This window comes from Carassius auratus, chromosome 6, assembly GCF_003368295.1.
Source record: "Carassius auratus strain Wakin chromosome 6, ASM336829v1, whole genome shotgun sequence".
Lineage (NCBI taxonomy): Eukaryota > Metazoa > Chordata > Actinopteri > Cypriniformes > Cyprinidae > Carassius > Carassius auratus.
Window position 1 is genome coordinate 25104833 of NC_039248.1, and position 24195 is coordinate 25129027.

General features: G+C 34.4%; 1 protein-coding gene across 1 annotated transcript in view; it reads right to left on the reverse strand.

Annotated features, from left to right (window-relative positions):
- The window catches only part of LOC113103368 (regulating synaptic membrane exocytosis protein 4-like), a 29627-nt gene extending 15002 nt beyond the window's left edge, over positions 1–14625 (reverse strand). Inside the window, exon 1 of the mRNA XM_026265975.1 lies at positions 13818–14625. Within this exon, the coding sequence (XP_026121760.1) occupies positions 13818–13914 (97 nt within the window). The 5' untranslated portion in view covers positions 13915–14625. The remainder of the gene's footprint in view (positions 1–13817) is intronic.
- Between the last annotated feature and the right edge of the window lie 9570 nt (positions 14626–24195).

Sequence of the window (24195 nt, forward strand, 5' to 3'; positions counted from 1 at the left end):
TTGGCACGTTCTGATTGGTTGTTGACATGCTGCTGTGTGGTTTCTTGGGAGTTGTTTAATGGTTTCAAATGAGTTATGAGCAGTGGTACAAAGTATTTTTTACTAGCCTACTTAAGTACATTTATTAGCTAAGTATCTGTATTTTATCAGAATATTTTTATTTTGAGAAACTTTCCTTCAATAGATTTCAAAGCATAATTTTTTCCACTAGATTTCTTAAAACATTTCGTACCTCACTATTTTGAACTGGAGAAATCACCACCCGCTCTGAGACGCGATATCGGTGCCTGATTCATGAACGAGCTGATTCTTTTCAGTGAACCGGTTCAATCGGTTTGCAATTCACACTGAATTATTCATTCGCAAACTGGACTGAGAGGATTGCAGCCGTTCTCGAGTCAACAACTCACTGTTTCAAACCATTGAGTCAGAGTGAGTCGCTAGTAAACAATTCAGTGGATTCACAAGTCTGACTCAAAATAAGCAAAAAAACGGGTAAAGGCTGAAGGGATAGAGTTGCATCTACTGGGCATGTGCACACAAAATAGCATCATTTTTGTCACGTTGTATTTTTGCATTATTGTAAGGAGTGAGTTTAGTATTGGGAAGGTGTAGACGTTAACAAAAACACAATCTAATAGGTAGAAAATGTAATGTATAGTTGGTTGGTTTTTCTGGCCGTAACTGTATCCCTTTTAGCCACAACCCCAAAAATGGGAGATCTTTGGAGCTTGGGTGGATGTGTGATTGATGGCATGAAAAATAAGTAAATATATAAAAATCATGAATGTCAATTGTTTGGGAACTAAATTTGTTTTGAAATGGCAAGCTGTTTAAGTGTACTGTATGAAGTGCTTACCGTTTTATTTTTTTAGTAAAAATGTACTATAATACTTAATGTTCCTACATCTCCAGTTTTCATAGAGTTCTTCTTAAAATGTTATACATTTTGAGCTTTATATTGTCTCTGAAAACACATTTAGTTTTGTGTGTGTATGAAAAGCACCCATATTTTTTTTTTTTTTTTTTTTTGACTTTGACAGACTTTTATTGTCATTCAGTATACAACAAGTGTGTACAGAACGAAATTTTGTTTGCATAGGCCACAGTTTCAGTACAATGTAAATGTATATAGTCTGATCATTAGTTTTTTATAGCCTAAATTATATGTATATAATTAATAATGTAAAATAATTGAATATAAAAGTATACAAGTTATAATTACAAAATAAACATTCACCGATCAGTACTTTTACTTTTAATACTCAAGTGACTTTAAAGTAAAGTCAAACTAAAGTAAAGCTGGTGACTTACGGGGTAGTCTACTTACTTGATGCTTTTGCTGAAGTAAGCTAATATTTTTTTGGTATATCTGTATACTTCTACTCAAATATTTGATACTTTGTCCACCACAAGTTAGGAGTGTTTTTTTTTTTTTTTAAATAAGTATGAGCAGTGATTTTTCACTATAAATACTTCATTTTGACATTAATTATGTCTTGTGTAAGTGTTATGTTTCCGTTCCCTGGACATCTCACTGGCGTTCTCTGTTCTGTGAAGTATTGTGCAACCACAAGGTCTCAGCGACTGGATCCCCTGACAACAGATAAAGTATCTCAATTTATCAGAATGGCCAACACTCATTAATCAAAGTGACATTCATGAATATACATCGAACAAGAAAGAAATAAGAGGCTTTTCTAATAAGCCCGTTTAGTTGCTATCTCATCTTGCTTGTGCTTTATGACCTATGCTTGTCACTTGTCAGAGCATCCAAATTTATTTTAGTTTGAATACAAGACCAAAGAGGCTTATAGAAAAACCTATTATAAGACTAAAGACGAAATCTTCAATAAAAGCCTATTGTTAAAGAGTGATATGCTAATTTAAATGCAAATATAGGTGCATCATTCACTTAATTAATTGGCTCATCCATAAATTCTTTTTTTTTTTTTTTTTGTCATTTACTATCTGCCATGTTGTTCTGAACCTATTTTTATTTGATTTTATTTAACAATAGGAGAAATTATTTTCCATCAAGAACTTTCAAGCTCCAAAACAGAAAAAAGGGTTATTTATGGGCTATTTATGTCCTTTTTGGAGCTTAAAGCTGTAAAAAAAAAAAAAAAAAACAGGCACCAAGAACATTTTATTTTGTGTTTCAGCAGAAATGACCGACATATTTTCAGTTTTTGTGTGACCAGTGTCTTTAAGAGCATCATGATTTGCTGTGTCTCTACCCAAGTCCCAGGTTAACAGGAACAGCATGCTCTTAAGTTCGGTCTGATTTAAACATAGCTTACTGAAGATCATTAGGGCAGACATTAATTGTGGTCTAAATGAGCATGTCAGTTTTCTGGTTTGTCTATGCTATCGATCATGCCATTACCTCTCATTACCCCAGCCTGCCTTAATTACCTATTAACTCTTTGATAAATCAGTAGCACTAGAGGCCTATTGATCTACAGTGATGTTGATAGACGCCTGGTTTGAGGCTATGACCTCTGCCCTCCCTAATCACAGCTTCTGCTTTTGAAGCAATTATCCAGACCTTTCTTTCTTGCCAATTTTCCAAGCAAAACACTGTTTTTATAATTACTTTTACTATAACTACTTGTTAATGGACGTGGTTATTACAAAACCTGAAATTGTAAATGTCTTATTTCTTTCCCTTTATATGAAGCTAAAACATGATATGTTTTTTTTTATATGCACATCATGATATTTCTTCAGTTGTCTTTATTGTATAGCAATATTTTATTTCATTTTATTTTTTTCCTGTACAATTTTTAGGTTTGATTCTCAAAATTTTCAGAATTTCAGCTCAGTATGCCATCAGAACATAATTAAAAATAAAACAATCAAGATGAAATTAAAGTGCAGATTTTAAGCTTTAATTAAAGGGGTTGAACAAAAATATTGAATATAAATTTCTTAACCTTTCCTCCAATTTTGATGTGAATACCCTCAAAATAAACCCCTAAGAGTGTGCACTTTAAGCCCATATTCGTTATATAACTGTAACTTGAATATATTTTCAAGTTGAATTTATTGAATATATTTTATATATATATATATAAATGATAAATGTTGCCTGTGTCCAATGTGGACCTGTATAGAATATATATATATATATATATATATATATATATATATATATATATATATATATATATATATATATATATTTGTATTTTTTTATAACCTGGACATTTTTTTATCATGTAAAGTTCACATTTTGAGGTTTATTAAATCACAGCGGAAAAATCTTAGAAATTTCTAGAAAGTTTTTCGAAACACTTATAAAACATTCTTATTATGTTATTTAATTTTATTTTATAATAACCTAGATACAGTATGTAAGGGTTGCTTTTGGATGCTCATTTCCCTCTCTGCTCCACATATGAATGTGTTAAAATCCTTTAATAAGCATAAAATACTGAAGTGTTTATCATGTGCTGGTTGTTGGATGAGAACCCATCTGTTTAATCACAGTGGAGGATCTGATCATACACAGATGCATCCTTCTCAGCCAAAAATCATGCCAAATATTTACTCAAATACTGCCCTAATTCAGCTCCGATGTTTTGCCTGCAGGCTAAATGAGACGTGAGCTTCAGGAGACAGAGAACCCAGCTTTGATCTGAGCTATAAATGGATGCAAGGGGGGAAAATGACCTCAGAAGGTCATTTATCAGAAGCAAATATATGAGAGTTATATTAATATACCTGAGATATTTCTGGGATTTTATGAGTTTGATTTTTCATACTGGAGCTTCAGTAGCTGCAGACCAGAAACAAGAGTCTGTTCACGGCAGATTTTAGATTAAAACATCTGTCTTGTGCGTTATAATCCAAGTTATTTTTTTATTTATTGTTGTTCATTTAAATATATCTATAGTAAACTAATTTATATATTTTCTTCATTTGATTAGCAGTGAATTGACAATTTTGTGTAATTTCAGAATGGGTCTTCTGCAGTAAATGGGTGCCGTCAGAATAAGAGTCCAAAGAGCAGATAAAAACATCATAAGTAATTCACACCACTCCAGTCCATCAATTAACATCTTCTGAAGCAAAAAGTTGTGTTTTTGTAAGAAATTAGTCCATCATTACGACGTTTTACCTCAAAATCCAAGTTACCTAATATTGCCTTCTCCAGTGAAAATGTAATCTGGTCTGAATCTGGAAAGAAATATGTACATCTGAAGCTCTATTTACAAGGCAAAACAGTTATAAACAAATATGTTGGTGGATTTTAATGTGAGAGGACAACAGGAGATTTACTTTTTCACTGGAGGAAGTGGTTAGTAGATTATAGACTCACTGCAAAAGCAATGGTTTAAAGTTTAAAATGTCTTAGTGATGGATTTGTTTCTTGCAAACATGCAGCTTTTGGCTTCTTAAAACGTTAAGATGATGGACTGGACTGGAGTGGTGTGGATTACTTGTGGATTATTGTGATGTTTTTATCAGCTGTTTGGACTCTCATTCTGACGGCACCCATTCACTGCAGAGGATCCATTGGTGAGCAAGTGATGTGATGCTAAATTTCTCCAAATCTACATCTTGGATTGGCTGAGGATGAATAAACCTTCAGCAATTGAAACATTTTTGGGTGAACTATTCCTGTTTTTGTTTTTTAACGAGATGAAAAGGGTGAAGTCTTGTTTTGTTGGGAGTGGTTTGTGGATATATCTAATTCAACTGGAGTTCATTCAGTTAGATTTATGCTAATCAAGGCATTTGAGCATTTGAGTGTATGGTTTACAATAATGTTCACCCAGAGATTACTTGATCGTAGACTGCCTCAGAACCTTCCATCTGAATATATTAAAACATGTAGAAGTTTCTGGAGATGTATGAATTTTTGATTAAGAGATAAGAGTGCATATAATATATCATACCATCCATTACTTAAATGAAACTCTACGGATAAGTAAATCTTACCGGAAATCAGCTTTCAGAGTAATATATTAAACAGTACTATGAAACCACTCTGCCTAAAATAAGACATATCCATTTCCAATCAATTACAAACCATTTTTCTTTATAATATTGTGCACTGAACATCGTTTACAAGATCGGGAATGCAAAAAGTACATTTTGATTTCATGTTCACTATTTATTTGATCAAATATACAGTAAAAACTGTAATAATGTGAAATATTATTAGAGTTTAAAATGACTATTTTCTACTGTAATATATTTTAAAATGTAATTTATTCCTGTGATGTTTCAGCATCATTACTCCAGTCTTCAGTGTCACATGATCCTTCAGAAATCATTATAATAAGCTGATTTCATTCTCAAAAAAAAGAAAGAAAAAATCTTATCAATATTAAAAACAGATATGCTGCCTAATATTTTTTGCAAAAACAGTGATTTTTTTCAGAATTCTTTGATAAATAGAAAGTTCAAAACAGCATTTATTTGAAATAGAAAACACAATGTCTTTAATGTCACTTCTGATCAACCTAATTTGTCCATGCTAAATAAAAGTATTGATTTCTAAATAATAATAATAATAATTAAATCTTTTGTACAGAATATAAAATTTTGATAGGCTTTTTTTAGTATCTGTTGCATATTTGGCATGTGTTTTTTTAGTTGTTGCACTTTTTTAGTATTTATTATTTGGCAGAACGATAAATAAAACCACAATGACAATAAAATACTTAAAAAATAATATAAGAGTAGAGATGAGAGGTAAACAAGATCAGAAATGAACACACAAGCCGGACTCCAACTCATATTTCTTGCATGTTCACCACAGCTCCGAATTAATTTCCTTTCAGGACAATGTGTCCATTCAAAATGTGGGCCACCGGATGCTGTTTGAAATACTTCAGTCATAACGTGTAGGCGGCAGTAATTGTGTGAAGCTTCAAACAGTCTCGTTCTGCGGATCTGCTCTGAGTGGCTTATATAAATGCTATAAAACAGACGAACCACGCTGTGATTTACTACACAAGTCAACTGCTACTTAAACTGATGTGCTCGCTGAATGCTTCTGCCATGCGGCATATTAAAAACAAATGCAAGTTTGGTTAGGATTTTCAGTTATGGTCTTCATTTGTTTCAATGGGTGATTAGTATTATAATAGTGCACACCTGTTATATAATTATTCCATCATTATGCAATTTTCATGGTAATTTTATATACTGACTCTTCAATTTAACTGCACAAGTGAATAAATTAAGTATGAAAGTTCAAAGTTATTGGAAGTAATCCCTGCTCTAGGTAATGTGATTATTTTGTTCCAGTGATGAATGACAGTGAATCTGATGAAAAACTGTCAAGAACTGGGACATATTTTACCCCAAACTTAAAAAAAAAAAAAAAAAGTTATATTTTGCATAAAGAAAATTAAGCCAAAAATACTGTATTGCAATAATATGATTTTAATTGTATTTATTGTTCAGAATAGTTAAAACATCAAGAAAATAGTGACAATGCACTATAAAAACTTAAAAAAAAAAATATTTCAACTTAAAAATAAAAATTATAATTGATGTTTTTTACCCAAGCAATTATATGCATAAAGTTTAAGAGTAACATTTTAATGACATTTATTATAAAGAATAGTTAAAAAATAATGTCACAATGCAAAAAAGAAAATATAAAATTTTCAATGTTGTAAAAAAAAATTTGTTTGTTTGTTTTTGTTGTTTTACAAGAAAATACTATTTCAGTCTACTTTGACATTTCAAACTTAAAATAAGAAAATTAAATATAAGGTTTGTTTTATATTTGTATTACATGATATTGTTTTTAAAATTATATTTAAAAATATTTGGTTATATAAAGGAAATTATGTCTAAAATACTATGTTACAATACTGAAATTCAATTTATATTTATTTTTCTGAATAATAGTTAAAATTAATAAAATAAAATAATGTCACAATGCAAAAAAATAATCTTAATAAACTTTCTATTACACATTATATTGCAAAAAAGTTAAAAAAAAAAATGTTTCTTGTGTTTGTGTGTGTGTGTTGGGGGGGTTAGGGGGTTCATTGTTTCTCATATTTTTTACTCTTTATTTTGGGGTGAAATGTGGCCTGGACCTGATTTTTACAACCCATAATGATTACTGATGGTCAAAATAAGAGTCCAGGACATTATTTTCACTTCCAGACTGTAGTAAAGGACATGACAGCAGGTACATCTGAGCATTTGTGCACAACCATCTGTTCTTGCTCACGCACGTCATTGTATCACTGTGCTTCCCGACTGCATATGCCAACACAAAGCTGGCAGACCAAATGCACCTGCACACTACACTAGCAGAGGTCACGCTGGGACGGAAAAGAGAGATCAATCAGTGCTGCATTTGCCAGGTTTGTGTGTGCATTAATCTGAGACACAAGGCACTTAAAAAATAAAATAAAATGAACTTTTACACTGTGATAAAATGTAGCGTATGTATGTGTATTTCCTGCATTTGCACATTTATTTGCTCGATTTAAAGCTGAAATGTGTAGTTGTGATGCAGAAACAACACACTTTACCTATAAACATAAACCTCACTAAAGGTATCATTATCTTATATCGTATCATTTCTTTCTTTTATATTTTCTAACAGCCATTTTGTGTACAATCTTAAAATGTCATCCCTGTTACAATAATGTTTTAAAATAATTTTTATATTAAAAACTGAAATTGAAACTTGATAAAATGTCAGTATTAAATAGGCTACTCTTTCTACGATAAAAAAATTGCAAAAAATCAGAAATTGCTAGTAAATTTGCTAGTAAATTAAGCAAAAGAATGCAGTTAATACATTAGAAATCTATTCATAATGCACTACAGATATATATATATATATATATATATATATATATATATATATATATATATATATATATATATATAGTGCATTATGAATGAACTAATAGTGCATTACCTTTTTAATGCATTATAATATTTTGCAGATTCATCCGCAACTGGTTTGTAGTGTGTTTTAATGCGGTATACTTTCAAAATGTGTATTTAATAATACTTAAGTATTGTTAAAACTGTGATTTTAAATATAATTATGAGATTATGAGTAATTATGAATACTTATGAGTATTATCATACTATGCATTATAAGGTCCATTATATATATAAAGTGTAACTATAGGGCCGTCATTTGGGCGATGCATCTGGGTGGGTCGCACCGGGCCCTGCGGCGAACACAAACCCTCCCCCCAGCAGAGGGGGACCCCAAATACCACCAACCACCCTAACGACCCCCCGGGGAATGAACCGAGGAAACCATGCGCCTCTTATCAGCTAAAGACGGCTCTGAGTGTTACTGAACATATTAACATGTAGGTTCAGTAGAACAAAAAACTTGATATCTTAGAGATGCTTCAGGAACAATGAATGATGATTATATGATGAGTCAGATTATGGATCGGTGTGAAACAAGGAATTTCATTTTCTGATTGGACAGACTGTTGTCTTCACATTGGCATCATGTGATAGATTTCTCACCCTGGCAGACTTTTTCTCTTTTCCACTTGGGAAAAAACGACAGATTGCTGTCTCACCTGTGCGTGATGGCTGGGAATCGAACAGCACTTCAGCGGCCATCGATTCAGGATCAGTACACAGACACAGAGCAGCTTGTGTGGGCCGATGAGAACTGACCACCGCACACTTATCACATTCACATTTTCTACATAATTGAACTTGTGCAATGGAAACAGATATGCAGTCTCTACGAAAAAAGAACGTAACATTTGATAGAGTGATGCCACTTCAGATTGTCTTTTATGATATGCCTTCATAACCAGACCTATTTGAATGAGTCTCGGTTCAGTCTGATGATATAGTTGCACAAAAAAATAAAAATAAAAATCTTAATCTTGACAATCTAACTCTGATGCTAAAGTGTTCAGGGTAGTTTGTAGTGCTTAACTATGAGTTGTTGCTTACTGCTAACCCTAACAGCTCTAAGTCTCTGTGAAATTTTTTTTAACTGTATTAATTGCATGGCATACCAGTAAATTGTACGGAGTCCTAAACATGGCATGCATGAAAAAAATTGTAGGCTAAATCGTGTGCATGATTTACTATTTGGTCCCTCAATTTATAAATTGTGGATTTACTAATTAGTTTCCTTGATTTGCTAAATCGTGCACATGATTTATAAATTGAGAGAACAAAATTAGTAAATTGTGCACACAATTTAGCAAATCGAGGGAATGAGATAATAATCGTGTACACAATTTATTTATTTTTTCTTGCAAGTCATGTGCGGGGCTCTGCTTAATTGGCATGCAATCACGAAATTTGTTTTATTTATTTATGTATTTTTACATTTCTAAGTACTATCTTGGGACTTGGGAGATATCTCACACCAAATCTGTCACACACACACAAACGATACACATTATCTGATTGTGAAATCATAATAGATCATTGTAATTAAGTGATTTTATATTTGATATATCACTATGTTGATTCCCAGTATATCTAAAAAATGTACTAACCTGCCAATTAAGCCAAATTTATTTTTTATATAAGAGGGGAACGTGTGAAAGGTGACAAAGATTCTTTAGAACAGATTTTCCTCTGACCCTGATTTTAAAACATAAATATAATCACGCATCATCCTTCAGCAGCTTTTAAAACCCAAGCTATGAACACATGCTGATAATCAGTGTCAGCATTAAATCTCATGCACACAGACACACACGCCTTCGTGGACATGGATGCTATGAGTATCAATCATCCTGACCTCCTTCTAACTTTTCCTCTGTCCTTGATTCACTACGCTCTTATGCAACACAGAATGTGCGCCTGCCACCATATGACATCTCACTGATGCCGTGCGTGTGTTTGTTTGTGAGTTATTTTGAGCAGCAGCATCAATGCAGGACCTGTCAGTGTAGGAGGGTTAATAAGCCTCGAGACTTCAGAGCGTTCGCTTTTCTTCGGCAGAGATTTGTTCCTGCGCCGGTGGAGGGGTGAGCCAAGACATGTTGTGCTTTGGGATTCTTAATACACATTGCATCAAACAGCGCTAACAGAAAACAGGATATGAAAGATGAAGTCGGAATGTGCCAAGACAAGCGGTGGGAGGCAACGTTGTGTCTGATGCGTGTCGCAAAGGCTTCGGGCCCTTCGTGTCTACGTGGCTGGGAAGCGAGCGTGTTATATAGGTGTTGAACCCTGTTGTGTGGCTGTTAGATTAAATCTTAACACAGAATGAAGGCAAAAGCTACGGGTGAAAGCAGTCTGAACAGAGAAACTTCCACTCTGTTGGTAAAGCTTGAGAGGACACTAATCAAAAAGATTAGATGCAAAATAAACATGCTGGATCAAGTCCTTTCTATGATCTCACAGCACTCATATTTGTATTTTAACTTGGAAAAGCCCCAAAAATGTCTATATAGCTTATGTTTTGTGTTTTTCTCACTGTAAATATATATTATAACCTGCAATCAATACTATTCCTGACTGATTTAACCCATAAAATGTAATATGTTGGTAAAAATTTATGTATTTAGATAAATTTGACTTTTTAACTTTTGATTTAACTTTTCAATTTTACTGCATTTAGTTGGCTTGTACCTTACATGTGCAATAACAATAAAGTTGAATCTAATCTAATCTAATCAATGCATTCAAAAATATAGCTAAAAATATTTTTTTGCTTATGTAGATTTCCTACATCATTTCTTTAAGATGAGCGAAGTTTGACGCCATTTCCTAACGGGATGGGACGCAACAAGTTTCCACCAAGTTTTTCTGAAAGGCTGCGAAATGACAACATGAAGTCCAGAAACTGTAGGGTAACCATTTGTCACTTTTTTACTCAGAAGCGCCACCTATGTGCCTTGTATTGAACTTCACTTAATAGTGGTCTATTATTCTATTAACATTGAAGAGAATTCCAATAAAACAGAATACTACAAAAATCAACAATTTAAATACAAGAAAGCCTAGAGAGTTTTAATAGAAAATTTGATTTTTTTTAAAAAATAAATAAATAATAATTAACTAAATAAAATAAATATTTTTATAAATACAAAAGAATAACAATACATTTCATATCACATTTTGGCTTATAACATCAAATAATATCTGTGTTGTGTTGCACCTGGTTGCACATGTGTTAGTCTGGATAGATCATGTCTGAGTAAAGATGAGAACACAGCTGTCTTGTTAGAAAGTGAATTGTAACCATTAATGACTCATTATTTAACAGATCTATTAGCCTGCAGACTGCTGCAGTCGCCTCACTGACAGCTTCAGATTCATACATCTGTTTCAGTTTGAGCCTTTTGAGAAAACATAAAGTTTACGTATTGCAATAACACCCATGCATTTCTAATAAAATAGAAGCTCAGTTGCAGGTGACTTCAGATGTGCATATAACACAACCAAAGGACCTTCACATTCAGCACTTCTCTTCTGAAATAGACTGACAAAGATATCATTAACTCCCCTCGTTCTTCTGATTAATGGATCCATCCGAAAAGCATTAATATCATGCGGGAGTTCATTTCTTTTCCACAAGATAATTTCACTTCTATATTTGTGGTCAGAAATGTCCCGGGGTTTGAGCAGTGAGTAATGGGTCTTATTACGAAATCACTGGCGAGTTAATTTATTACTGCATTTGTTCAGCATTTTCCCTTTCTTTCGTAGACAACCTTCTTCTTTATCTACGTTCATAAACAACAGGTTTAAATGGCTTCAAACCATCCCAAATATTATGCCAAATATCAAAACCCAGAAAGCAAACTGTAATTTGCCCTGTAATATATTACTGTTTGGAGTCTTATTTGCTATTCAATCATTTACAGTCATCTGACAGTCAGCGATAGGTGTTAAACTAAAGCACTTGCAATGTGTTTGTTTGTGTTCCAGTAATTAGCATATTCATTAGTGCGATTTGCATTGATTAAGTTGATTTATGCAAGTATGTATCAGCATAAAAAGAAGATGTGGTGAGCTGATTAGTTAAATGACAGACCTATAAGTCTAAAAACCAATAGTGTACACTATAAAGTCATTCACAACACAGCACCACAGGCCATGCACAGTACAGCGTATAATGTGATGCATGCCCACATTCTTAATTATCAAGCAATAGTGCATTATCATGCAAATATATGCAGACTAAAGAGTGAAAATTGAAAATTGAACATCTATATGAGGAACAGCACATGATACTTTAAGCTAAACCAGAAAGTGCTCTAAGTGTGCATGGTTTTGGTTATGAGTGTGTGATGCACACGTTAAACGAAGATGATCACCAGCTAGGCACATTCTTTTCCTCTCAATACTAGTCTCTCTCCTGCAGAGAAGTCTGTAATCAGGCCAACGGTAGAAAGAGAGAGAGTGTGTGAGAGCGTGGGTGGGTGTGTGGATGTCTTGGAGAGACGTGGCTATGTAAAAGGTTTTTTGGGTGAGTGGACGGGAAAAAAAGGGAAACGAGGGTAATCAAGAAAGGAAGAGAGCACACAGGGACAGAGAGAGAGAGAGATTTATAGCATGCCTAGACTAAAAGCACTTGGGAAATTATGCAAAATTGCAGTTCAAAAACACTGCGCACCGAGCAGTCAGAATATTTCTAATGAGCGCTAAATTAACGCCATGATGTCTGTTGATGGATTTGAGACAGTCATTAACCTGCAATCAGACGTAGTTTGAAATGAACCACAGCTATACCTGGAGAAAATCACAGCTATATTAGCATTTGAGTGTCAACACTGTGATTAAATGCCTTCATTAATAAAAACGCCTGTCTGATTAGAATGCCGGCTGAAGGAAGTGTTTTTTGTGAGTGCATATGCACATATTCATCATAAAGATCAATTGTTTTATCATTTCAGATTGCAGATATGGATCTCAAATGAGCAAGTACACAATAAATTTTCTTTATTGCATATCAAAATGAACAGTATGGCATGGCTTTAACATCCAAAGCATGCACGTTGCACTAATAGTTTGGGGGCTTGCAAGACTAGGAAAACCATTATTATCTGTGATATCTGAATGAAAGCCAACTTGCATATTCCCTGGAGTAACCTGGAGTGTTTTGCTTTCAGATATAGTTAATTATGTCTTCATTTATTCAACTTCATGTTATTTCAAAAGAGTTGCAACATTCTTAAAAAATAGCTTATTTAAATTCATACAGGTTTGAAATGACATGAGGGTGAGGAAATGATGACGGCATTTGCATTTTGGGGTCAACTATTGAATCTCATGGCAATTTGTAAATATTTTCCATTTTGGAAAATTGGTGGCTAATTTGTTTGTTTTCATAAGATCTGTGTGCACCCGACTGATGGTTATGTTTAGGGATTGACTTTATTTTCCTGAAAACTGTTGCTGCATCTCTTTTCAAATCCTGCGCCCTCCGCAGGTCACACTTATATGTCATTAAAGCTGCAACATTTTAGAAAAGTAACCAATAAATTCCAAAGTAAGAAAGAAATTACAATAATTTAGGAGTCACAAGAAATAACAGTTGAATGACACATATTAATCTTTGAATGTTGCCAACACGCAACCTCTGGAGGGCGCAGCCTATGAAATGAGATATAGCTTGTATGTTTCTGTACAAATCACATTGTACATATTCATCTAAGAAAATTATTTTTTATCTTTTCGAACTATCCATTTGAGGACACACTGGTGAAAACTCATATATGTCTTGTGGGATTTGAACCCATAACCTTCCAGCTCAGATCCTGACCCACAAAGCCACATCTCAAACCTCAAAATTTCTTCTACTCTAGCTTCCAGGTGTCACAGTTTGTCGCCAAACCCACATCATTGGACACACATATACGTCCACTCACCGCCATCGTCCTCATCGAAGGAGTTCATGCAGGGGAAGTAGATGGCCAGGGCCTCAAAGGACGCAGACAAACTAATGCGACTCTGTGAGCGCTCCATGTAAAGGCCCGGCGTAGGTGCCGGCGTTGTGTCCGCCGGCTTGGGCAGGCGTGCCTGGGCATTCTTCACGCGGAGCACGGCACGCGGCGTCTTGGCTAACTTTCACCGGCCCCTTCGCCAGCCCCGTACAAGATAGAAAAACAAACGGTAAAGCACCCACGTAAGTCCCTGTGGACCTGGTTTGGGTTCAAGAATCCTGTCCAGATGTGATGTCCAGAGTTTCTGGTGTCTCTAAAGTCCTTATTTCGTTTTGTTTCTGTCCAGATCTAGAAGACAGAGAATTAGGATGGATGGAGTCTCATCTCAGAGGCTGATGTCTCAGAGCTGTGCTGGATCTGCTTCAGAGAACATGATCTATTGCTTTTCCCTGTCCAGCTGATCCCTCACCGGGCTGTGCAGTGGATGGACGGATGGAGTATACTGCCGTTTGTCTGTGTGTGTGTGTGTGTGTGTGTGTGAGAGAGAGAGAGAGAGAAAAGAGGAGAAATGGAGAGAGGGAAGGAGAGATGGGACTGTAGAAACACACACAGAGAGAGAGAGAGAGAGAGACAAACAGACAGGGAGAAAACGTTCTTACTATTCTAGCAGTCTGAGGCTGATTCACTTCATTCAGCGCTGAGCTCTTTGTGGAGACAAAAAGTGGGAGGAGACACCCGAGAGCTGTTGCTGGGATTCAGGATACTGGCCAATCACAGGCCAGATGTCAGGATGTGGGCGTGGCTACTGTCTACATGCACAATAGCTGTGAATATCTTTCATCCTTCACAGACATCGACCGTCTCACTCTCTCTCCGCTAACACGGTGACGTGAGAATCTTGAAACATTGGGAAGCTGATAGATTTCAGGGAAGGTTTGATAGCAGTATGTTTTTAGCCTCTATTTCCAATCAAACCTGATTTTTTTTTTAACAGTAAATCACACACATTCATCAGAAACTGCAACAGTTGGATATATATTAAGACCTATCAAATCAATATGTTGTGAATATTCATATTAATTCATTCTAATTTAACCAGAAAGAAAAGTAATCTCACATAAAAAAAGGATCTACTGAATTTTATAGATTCAGTAATAATCATTTATTTTATTGAATATTTCCTGTAAATGTATTTCATTTTAATAATAATAATAATTATTGCTATAGTAATGCAATAGAAATAAATCTAGCTTAACCATCGCCTAAATGCTTGAATATTAACATTTCCTTGCCGTGACATCCAGTTAAGCGCGCAACCTGTCACGTGATAACTGTAATAGCCAATTATAGTCGCATGAGTACGAGAGTAAGCTAACTTACAAAATAGCCATGTCAGTGGTGTGGAAGTGTTTTAACCTTAAAGTCTGATAAGAATGTGCCATATGAATATTTTTGATCGTGGAGATAAAAATGTCTCCACTATCTTCTTTTGAAGAAATATTGTTGTATTATGCTGCAGCGCACATTCTATCAGCTGCAGTTCTGGCACCACAGAATGAATATAACTGCAACAGCCGACATATCCAGTACCATGGACATACACTGTAGGTATTTATGTGTATGTCCAGTACCGCTGCTCCTACACAGAGTACGCAGTAGGGCACCAACTCCTGGGGGGCACCATCCCAGTTGCTAAAAAAATCAGAACTGATGGAAAAAGACAACAGTAGTCCGGCGCCGAGATAAAGAAATGTGACAAATTTGACAACATTAAGTTAATAACGTGTTTTAATGTCAGTGATAATATCACCGCCGCATCTGCCTTAATATTCTATTACAGTTTTAATGTTAAATTAATTCTATTCAAATAACCAAAGTTGCAGCATCGGTATCGGTATCGGAAGTGAAAAAGTGGTATCGGGACATCCCTAATATTTTGTAGAGTGTTGAAATTGATAAAATAAAATAAAAATATTACATGAGAAATGTAAATGGTAAAAGGCATAATAAAGGTTTTGTAATTAACTGAAAATAACTTGAAGTACTTAACTGATATCAATATGATAAAAGTGCATAAAAATAAATCAAACAAAAATTAAAATAAAATCTGAAACTGTAAAAATAGAAACAGCATCAACAAACAGGACTATTGCCTTTGATTCGAAAATAACAGTAAAACATTTTTAAGTGGATAATGTCTGATGATTGGCAACTTAAATGCAGCCATTGACAGCACCTGTGGGCTTCAGCTGTATTTAACCCACAATATTTCTTTTCAGAAGCGGAATAAAAGAATGACACTGCTAGCTGAGAACAGTCATCTTCTGTTAAAGATGCATTTTGTCTTCTGTGTGTCTGGCAGGAGGGACTGAGAGAGTGTGTGTATGTGAGTGTGTGTCTGAGAGGGCTGAAAATGTCACCTGTGCCACCTCAATGAACAATCACAACTCTACTGCATATATAACAAGCACAGGAGCATCACTCATAGTTATGAATGCCTCAAAACCAATGCTGACAATCTTGCTCTCACTTAAAGTGCATCCTGTCAGTTTTTGTATAGATTTAGTCTTTGTATATGGTTTAACCTCAGCAAGTTTACCAGAGTTCATCAGAACTTTGGTTGTATGCATGTTTTTGAAAGATTAACTAGATTTGTACATTTTCTGAAAGTTTTTGTAATTCACATTGCTACGTGGTTTCTGTCAAGTTGCTGTGTGATAACTGATAAGTATTTGCAAGTACCATGGTACAGTATATTCAAATACCAGAGTATTATCATCTGATACCATCATGGTATGTTTTATAAGGAGAAATCACTGGTAATCATTCAGTCACTACAAAAAAGTATTAGAAAGCAAGATGATATTGCCGTTAGCTTTGAACATGTACCACAGTATTCTTGGAAGTATCTTTGAGCACGGATCTTATTGTTACCTAAAATTAAAACAAATAAGAATTGTTTTCATTTGTTAAAATAAAGTTAACATAAAATCAATCATAAATATTAAAAGACACATTTGATATGTTTTATTAGTTGTAAGATACAAGTTAAAATGACTAACACTGAAATACAAAATACATTAGAGATAAAAAAATAAAGATTTTAATAATCTGAAATAAAATAAATGTAAGTTTAAGTACTAAAATTGCTAATATTTTTATAAAAATATCTGAAAATAAATATAAAAATCTAACATTACAAAGGCATATAATAAATTACTAAAGCTTTACAATTAATATGAAAACTGAAAATATAAAAAATAGAATTATAAATATTAATAAACAGTATAATAGTACATATAACACTGCCTTCGAGCACCATGGTACTTCCATTTGATACCATCACCTCACACTGATAAAATTATTTATTTTATATGTTATTATGAATAGTGTCTGTGTCTGTGTGTGTGTGCGTGCGTAAAAATGCAAGTTTTCTGTTAGTATGTGAATTGTGATTAGGTAGGTTATTGGATATAATGTATTACAGTAAAACAATAAAAGTGTCTAGTGTGTGTGTGTGTGTTTATTAGAGTTGTCTTGTTCACTGAATTACCAATGGCAGTTGTGCTGGTTCACTGAACTTTCACCATGTTGTTCCATCTACCAGCGGGACCCCGGGGAAGGGGCCGTCTCGTGGTGATGACATCTTAAGTGCGAGACACCAATGAAACCTGACAGATGCTGAGAGTAAAAAGTGAACGTAAGTTTGTGTGTGTGTGAAAGAGAGAACAAGAGGAAGAAAGACAGCCAAATTAGGGCAGGCTATTTCTCTCCCTTCCAGAAACAACATGTACTTGCAACAGTTGACACTCCTTCTGTTCAAACCCATGGCATAAACCCATTATCATGTTGTAAATATTCCAGAAGAGGGTAAGATCATTGTAATGTTTTTCCTGTGGTGACCAGAAACCCACTTGCACTATTATAACTATTAAATGGCATATCAGTAGTTCATCAACCCATTCAAATGTAGCCCTTTTCCTCAAGCGATTCCAAATAATTTTACAAAAACTGTCGCTTAAAAGATAATCGTAAACGTAAATTGAACGTTTTTTATACAGACTGTTTTAAAAATCCCAAGATCGACATTTTACCAGTGAAGAACGTTCCAGCGGCTGCTCGAAGCTTCGAAATCTTTATGAATCTTTCGTTTTGAATCAAGATTCACGTCAAACGGAACGAGTCACGTGATTTTTTTTTTTTTTTTTTTTTTTCGTAATGTCAGATTTAAAAGGACTACATATTGTGAATATTAAATCAATTGCGTCCTATGTATCGCCATTTAGACTCGCTATTTAATGAAAACTGTAATTTAAACTGTTTGTTGAACATGAATATTATCAACGTTTCAAGCGGTTCAAATTAGTCAGTACATCTTTTTGCGGAGCTATTTGTTGGATTTATTCGACTTTGATTCATTAACAAATGACTCTTATGAACATGTTTATTATATATTCTATAAAGTTAAGCTACAGAACGCTGGTTTCTAATTTGCTTTGATTTTACTTCACAATTCCTGATTCTGTAGGTGTTTTTTGTTTTGTTTGTTTGTTTTTGTTGTTGTTGTTGTTGTTGTTTTTTGTATGTTTCATTCTGAATCAGAAACATGTTTTATCCTGGTCAATTTTATTGTTTAAGAACATATTATTGATGTTTGATGTGATGGTCATAATATATTATAGCCTATTTTCCTTTTCTTCAGCTGATGCCTGCACAATCCAAGTGGATGCAACTTTTCCTGCAAGGAGACTGAACACATACTTTGGGATTAGAGACAAAACAGCAGATGACAACAGCAGGTTTGTTTTTTCAGTTCAGTGGCTTCCTGTACAAACACATCCACTATTATCCTGTCTGTAAAAATAGAAATGTATATCTGAAACAGAACTTTTACCTTTTTTATCTCAAAAGTACGGTGCCCATAAAGTGACTTGACTTGTTCAGTTTACTTAGTTTTGTCGTGGCCACGTGGGAACGTGATAATATGTTGTGGCCACGGGATATTAATTTCTGGGAACGTTGTATTAACTCGTGGGAATATCATATTATGTCGTGGCCTCGAGATGCTATGTTGAGGGAACAACATCCATTTCTCGTGGCCACGACTTCTTATGTTGAGAGAACGATATGTTTTTCTCGTGGCCACGAGTTTAATGCGTAAACAAACCTGCGTGACCATAGCAACCCAAGATTAGGCCTATCAGAGATGGATTCATTCATATTTTATTTTGAATTAAGAAATTATTATATTATTTATACAGATAAAATGTATGCATTTATGACATGTTATGTTAATGTCAAGCATTTACAGCATTTACAGTGCTATTATTTACAAAAGTATTCAGAATGTTAAGTAAAGAGATCGAAATTGAAGCAAAAATGTTTTATATAAATGAAATAAAAACAATATAACCAATAATACAAGGCTAATAATAATAATAATGTACACATATTACGTGGGAAGCACTATCAGTTAATGGACTTACAAGACTGTAGGATGGATAAAAAAGTTTTTATATTTTATTATGCACATGTCGTATTTATCGTCAGCATTCAAACTTCATTTGAATGCTGACGATCTCATGTAATACAGCCCGGTAGCCAGAGCATATGGTTAATATAATAATTACTTATAAAATAAAATATGAATGAATCCATTTCTGATAATCCTGGATTGCTATGGTCACGCAGGTTTGTTTACGCATTAATCTCGTGGCCACGAGAAAAACATGTTGTTCCCTCAACATAAGAAGTCGTGGACACGAGAAATGGATGTTGTTCCCTCAACATAGCATCTCGAGGCCACGACATAAGGATGTCATTACCTCGACAAAATGATCTCGTGGCCACGACATAATATGACGTTCCCACGAGTTAATATGACGTTCCCACAAATTAATATCCCGTGGGAACGTGATAATATGTCGTGGCCACGACAAAACTAAGTAAACCGAACAAGTCACTTTACGGGCACCATACAAAAGCAGGTGAATCAAAGCAAATTAGTGAATAATATATAATCTGAAGAAAATGGCACAATCAAAATAATCTTCCATTAGTATAAGGCCCTTGATTTTGTAGCAACCGTAACTTTGATGTCAGGCTGCAGAACGGATCATTTCAGGTGGCTGCATTGCATCAGGGTTATGTTTGAACATATGACTGCCTGAGATATGTGTTGAAGATGTGTTGCTCCGCGTTCATGAGCTGCATTGAAATTCTGGGTTGCATGATGGAAGGACAAGAGGACAACACTTTCAGGTTTTAGCGTCCATTTGTGGAGGCTCAGAAAGCATCGTTTGATTCCATTAAAGCAACAGTTCACTGGAGGAAAAAATCATGTACTCACCATCCTGTCTCTCCAAACCTGTATGCTCTTATTTTCCTTATTTTTTTCTACTTTGGAAAGTAGAGTCTTCATGCAGCTCTTTGCAATACTTTAAGGTAGATAAGGTAGGGTCAGACCATTTGGCCTTGATGAGAAATATTTTAGTTCATACTGAGACTTTTATGGATGCTTATTTCAGCCACAAAATAAAAATATAAAAACGCTATCTGATAATTTTTTTCTCACAATACTGCTTATATCTAATAATTCAAACATTTTTCTCACAGTTCTGAGCTAAAATCTGAATTTCGAGATATAAAGTTAGAATTGCAAGATTCAAACTCAGAATTATGATATATAAATTGAGAGTTATAAAATAAAAACTCAGAATTGTGAAGAAAAAAAAGACCTTAACTCAAAATTGGGAGACATGAACGAATTGCAAAATATAAACTCAAAATTAGAAAATAAAAACTCTGAATTCTGAGAAAGAAAAAATATGTCAGAATTATAAAATATAAACTCAAAATTATGAGTTTATAACTTGCAGTTGGGAAAAAGGTTCCATATTGATTGCAGACTTTAGTATCTCGGTAAACGTGTGGCCATTGTTGAGATATCTTGTTGAGACACAGTTGAGATTCCTGTTTTTTGGAGAAAATTCTGATGTTTCTTCTCTGTGGAGCAGGGGGTGTGGATGTCCTATATCTTTTGGTCCAATTGTCAGAATTTTTTATTAACTAACCATCTTATTCTGAAAGCAACTTGTAAAAGTGGAGCTCAACTGACATCCAGGTCAAGCTGATGTGGGCCAGGAAACACATTTAAATTTGCAGACTCATTTTCATCACCAGCATCTCTGTTCAGAGCAGCGGCCCACGGTTTGCCAAAGCTTTTTATACTTTAATTACTTAATAGTGCTTCAATTAAGGTAATTACAGTAAGTATATGGTCATTGATAAAAAAAAAAGAGGCCCTTGCTGTTAGAAGTGCCACACACACAAACCCAAGTCACTGTCTGGTGCTTTTTCTTGGGACGTGTCTTATTGAATTTTTGCTTGATCACATAATATTACCAACCAAGCAAAAGCGCTCAGTCTATCACAGTATTGCAAAATCCACTTACCAGATTCACAAAGCGGCGTGTCCATAGGCCAATCCCTCTAACAGCTTTTAATATCCACATAGTGCTACACGTTTATCTCTCTTAGTTTCTCCTAATATATGCTAACTTTCCTTTACTTAAGCCCTCCGTTTTGGCATTTAACTTCAATTGGAGCATGTTTGTTGTAATGTCATGTGGGTCGCCTTAAAATTTGAGATTAACAAATGCACAAAAACCTGCTGAGGTAAGATCTGGGATTAATTCCACAGATTTATGTTATCCCCTGCATGGTCAGCCTGCTTTTGGCATCTTAAAGGGATAGTTCGCTCAAAAATGACATTTGTGTTGTCATTTATTCTCCCATTCGTGTCACATACAACACAGAATCATCATTCTCATTGAGTTTATCCAAATATCTGTGAGCCAAACTTGCATTAGTCATGTCTGTCTGAAAAAAAAAAGACTTTGATGAACTGAAGCTGTTGATTTGATAGACATAAACCCACCATCATGACCATGGCTGACTGATGCCCGTAAACATGAAACAGATGGGCAATCTCCACAGGAAGTGGATGCAGGAGGCCAAGATCCATAGTCAGTCTTATGCTGTGTGGCATTTAGAGCCTTTAAGTTCAATGAATCATGAGTAATTTCAGGTGTTTAAAGGGTTACTCCACCCAAAAATTAAAGTTTTGTAATTAATTACTTACCCTCATGTTGTTCCAAACCCGTAAGACCTCTATTCAACTTTGGAACACAAATAAAGACATTTTTGATGCATTTTGACATCTCTGACCCCAGACAGAAATGTATAATCAACACTATCAACGTCCAGAAACATCAAGAGCAATGAGATCTGTAAAATAATCCATGTGACATCAAGGGTTCAACCGTCATTTTACGAAGATACAGAACGAGAATACTTTTTGTACGAAACAAAAAACATTTCGTTTCCTCCGTGTCAAACAAAGATTAATTAATTCTGTAGAAGTAGAATTTTGTTTATTCTGAATTCATGTTAACTTCAGTAGTTAACTAATAACAACTAATGAAACATTATTGTAAATTGTTTCCTAAACATTGTTCAAATTGTTGCTGCCTTATAGTATTATTTTGGAATAAATATAAAAATGCATAAAAACACTATGAAATGTATAATTATTATTAAAAATATTAAATAAAATAAAACAATATTAATAAAATACAAAATAGAATGATATTTGTTCTCTTTTTTATGCAATATCTATTTATCGAGGATAATGTGACAACACTGAGTTTAACAGGGACAAATATATATATATATATGTGTGTGTGTGTGTGTGTGTGTGTGTGTGTGTGTATGTGTGTGCTAATGCTAATAAATTAACAACTGTGAAATTGTAGCTTGAAATTATAAATAAAATTATCTCATTAAGTTACATTTAATACTTTTTAAACAACCGTTTTTCATCACCAGCATATTTGCTCATTTCTGAATGTCTATAGATATATTTCAAAATTAGCAAATTAGATTAAAAAACTCAGTGTTCTTTAGAGTTGTTTTTAGTTATTCTATTTAGTTTTTATCAAATCCTTTGCTTTTCTTCCTGATATTTTCCAAATGCTTATTATGTAACAGCTTTTTGTTTAGACCCGCATCATTTCAGTTATTGAAACACAGCTTAATCGGCAATCCTGTTGGCTTCACCCTGATTTTTTACGGTAATTCTCTAATCTTGTTATGTTGATGGCTGTGTGAGTTGAGCAACATGCACAGATGTAATCTCGCCCGTTTACTTCTGCTGTCTGTTATTGTGCTGTTTCCAAGGGTACTGATGGTCTGAATGGGCATCACATAAAAAGCCTCGCAGTGCCACACACTGATTCACTTGATGTAGATTTGAAGCAGCTCCTGCTCTAAAAACAGTCCCACTTTTAGGACACTACCTTTGGTTGGCACACGAGAGAGTCCCCTTCGTGTCGGCCTAGTTAAACACGTCCTACACTGAACTCAAGACTGGGTTACACAACACATCTGGAAATTAATCAGAGAGTGTGTTTATAAGTGCAACAAAACTGATAACTGCTCAGCCAGCCACGCATCCAGAAAAAATAAAATAAATAAATAAATAATATAACTGAATTTGATTAGTTAAAATAAAAATAATCTATCTACTACAGGTTTATTTTCCTTTCTTTTTTTTTTTTTTTTACAAAATAATATATATATTTTTTAATTTCTAATGCACTTAATAATAACAAAAGTAATCAAATGTCAAACATTTAGGTTTTTATGAAAAAAAAAAAAATATTCAAAATGTATCTTTTAACTTACAATCTGCAAAGGAGTGAAAAATATGTTCAAATGCTGCATTTCATTTCAAAGAACTTTAAAACAAGATTTTTAATGAATAAGCTTTTCCCAAAATCTGTCGCTGTCTGGATGTAGTAATACAGCTGGGTCATGTTTGCATTTTCTTCTGTCACTGGCCATAATAACTTTAACCTTATAACCATAGGCATAAAATAATATCTTCAGAATCTTCCATCCAGTCTTTGTGTCAGTTTTGCTGGGGATTAAGGGATAATACAAGACTTTGTCACCTTATGCTTGTCAAAAGCAAAAATGCCATGAAATGCATCATATTTTTTGAGCAGACGTGACATGATGGGGCACACACAAAAAACAAAGTCATAGTTTTAGAACCCCATATAATGGTAAGTCAAATATGACAGAGGTTTAATTTTCAGGAGTGTCAGTGTGCAGCTGTAATATGAGTGGATCTGTGCAGAAATGTTCTGAAGTGTTCTGCCATAATGCTGGGTAAAATCAGTCTTTATCAAGCTCTAATGTGAGTTGCTCCAAAATAGGCTCAGACCACCTGTGTGTGTTTACATGCGCAATCAGTGCGCCTCTCGCTGAGATCCACCGCGCCGCAGGACAGCAGCAG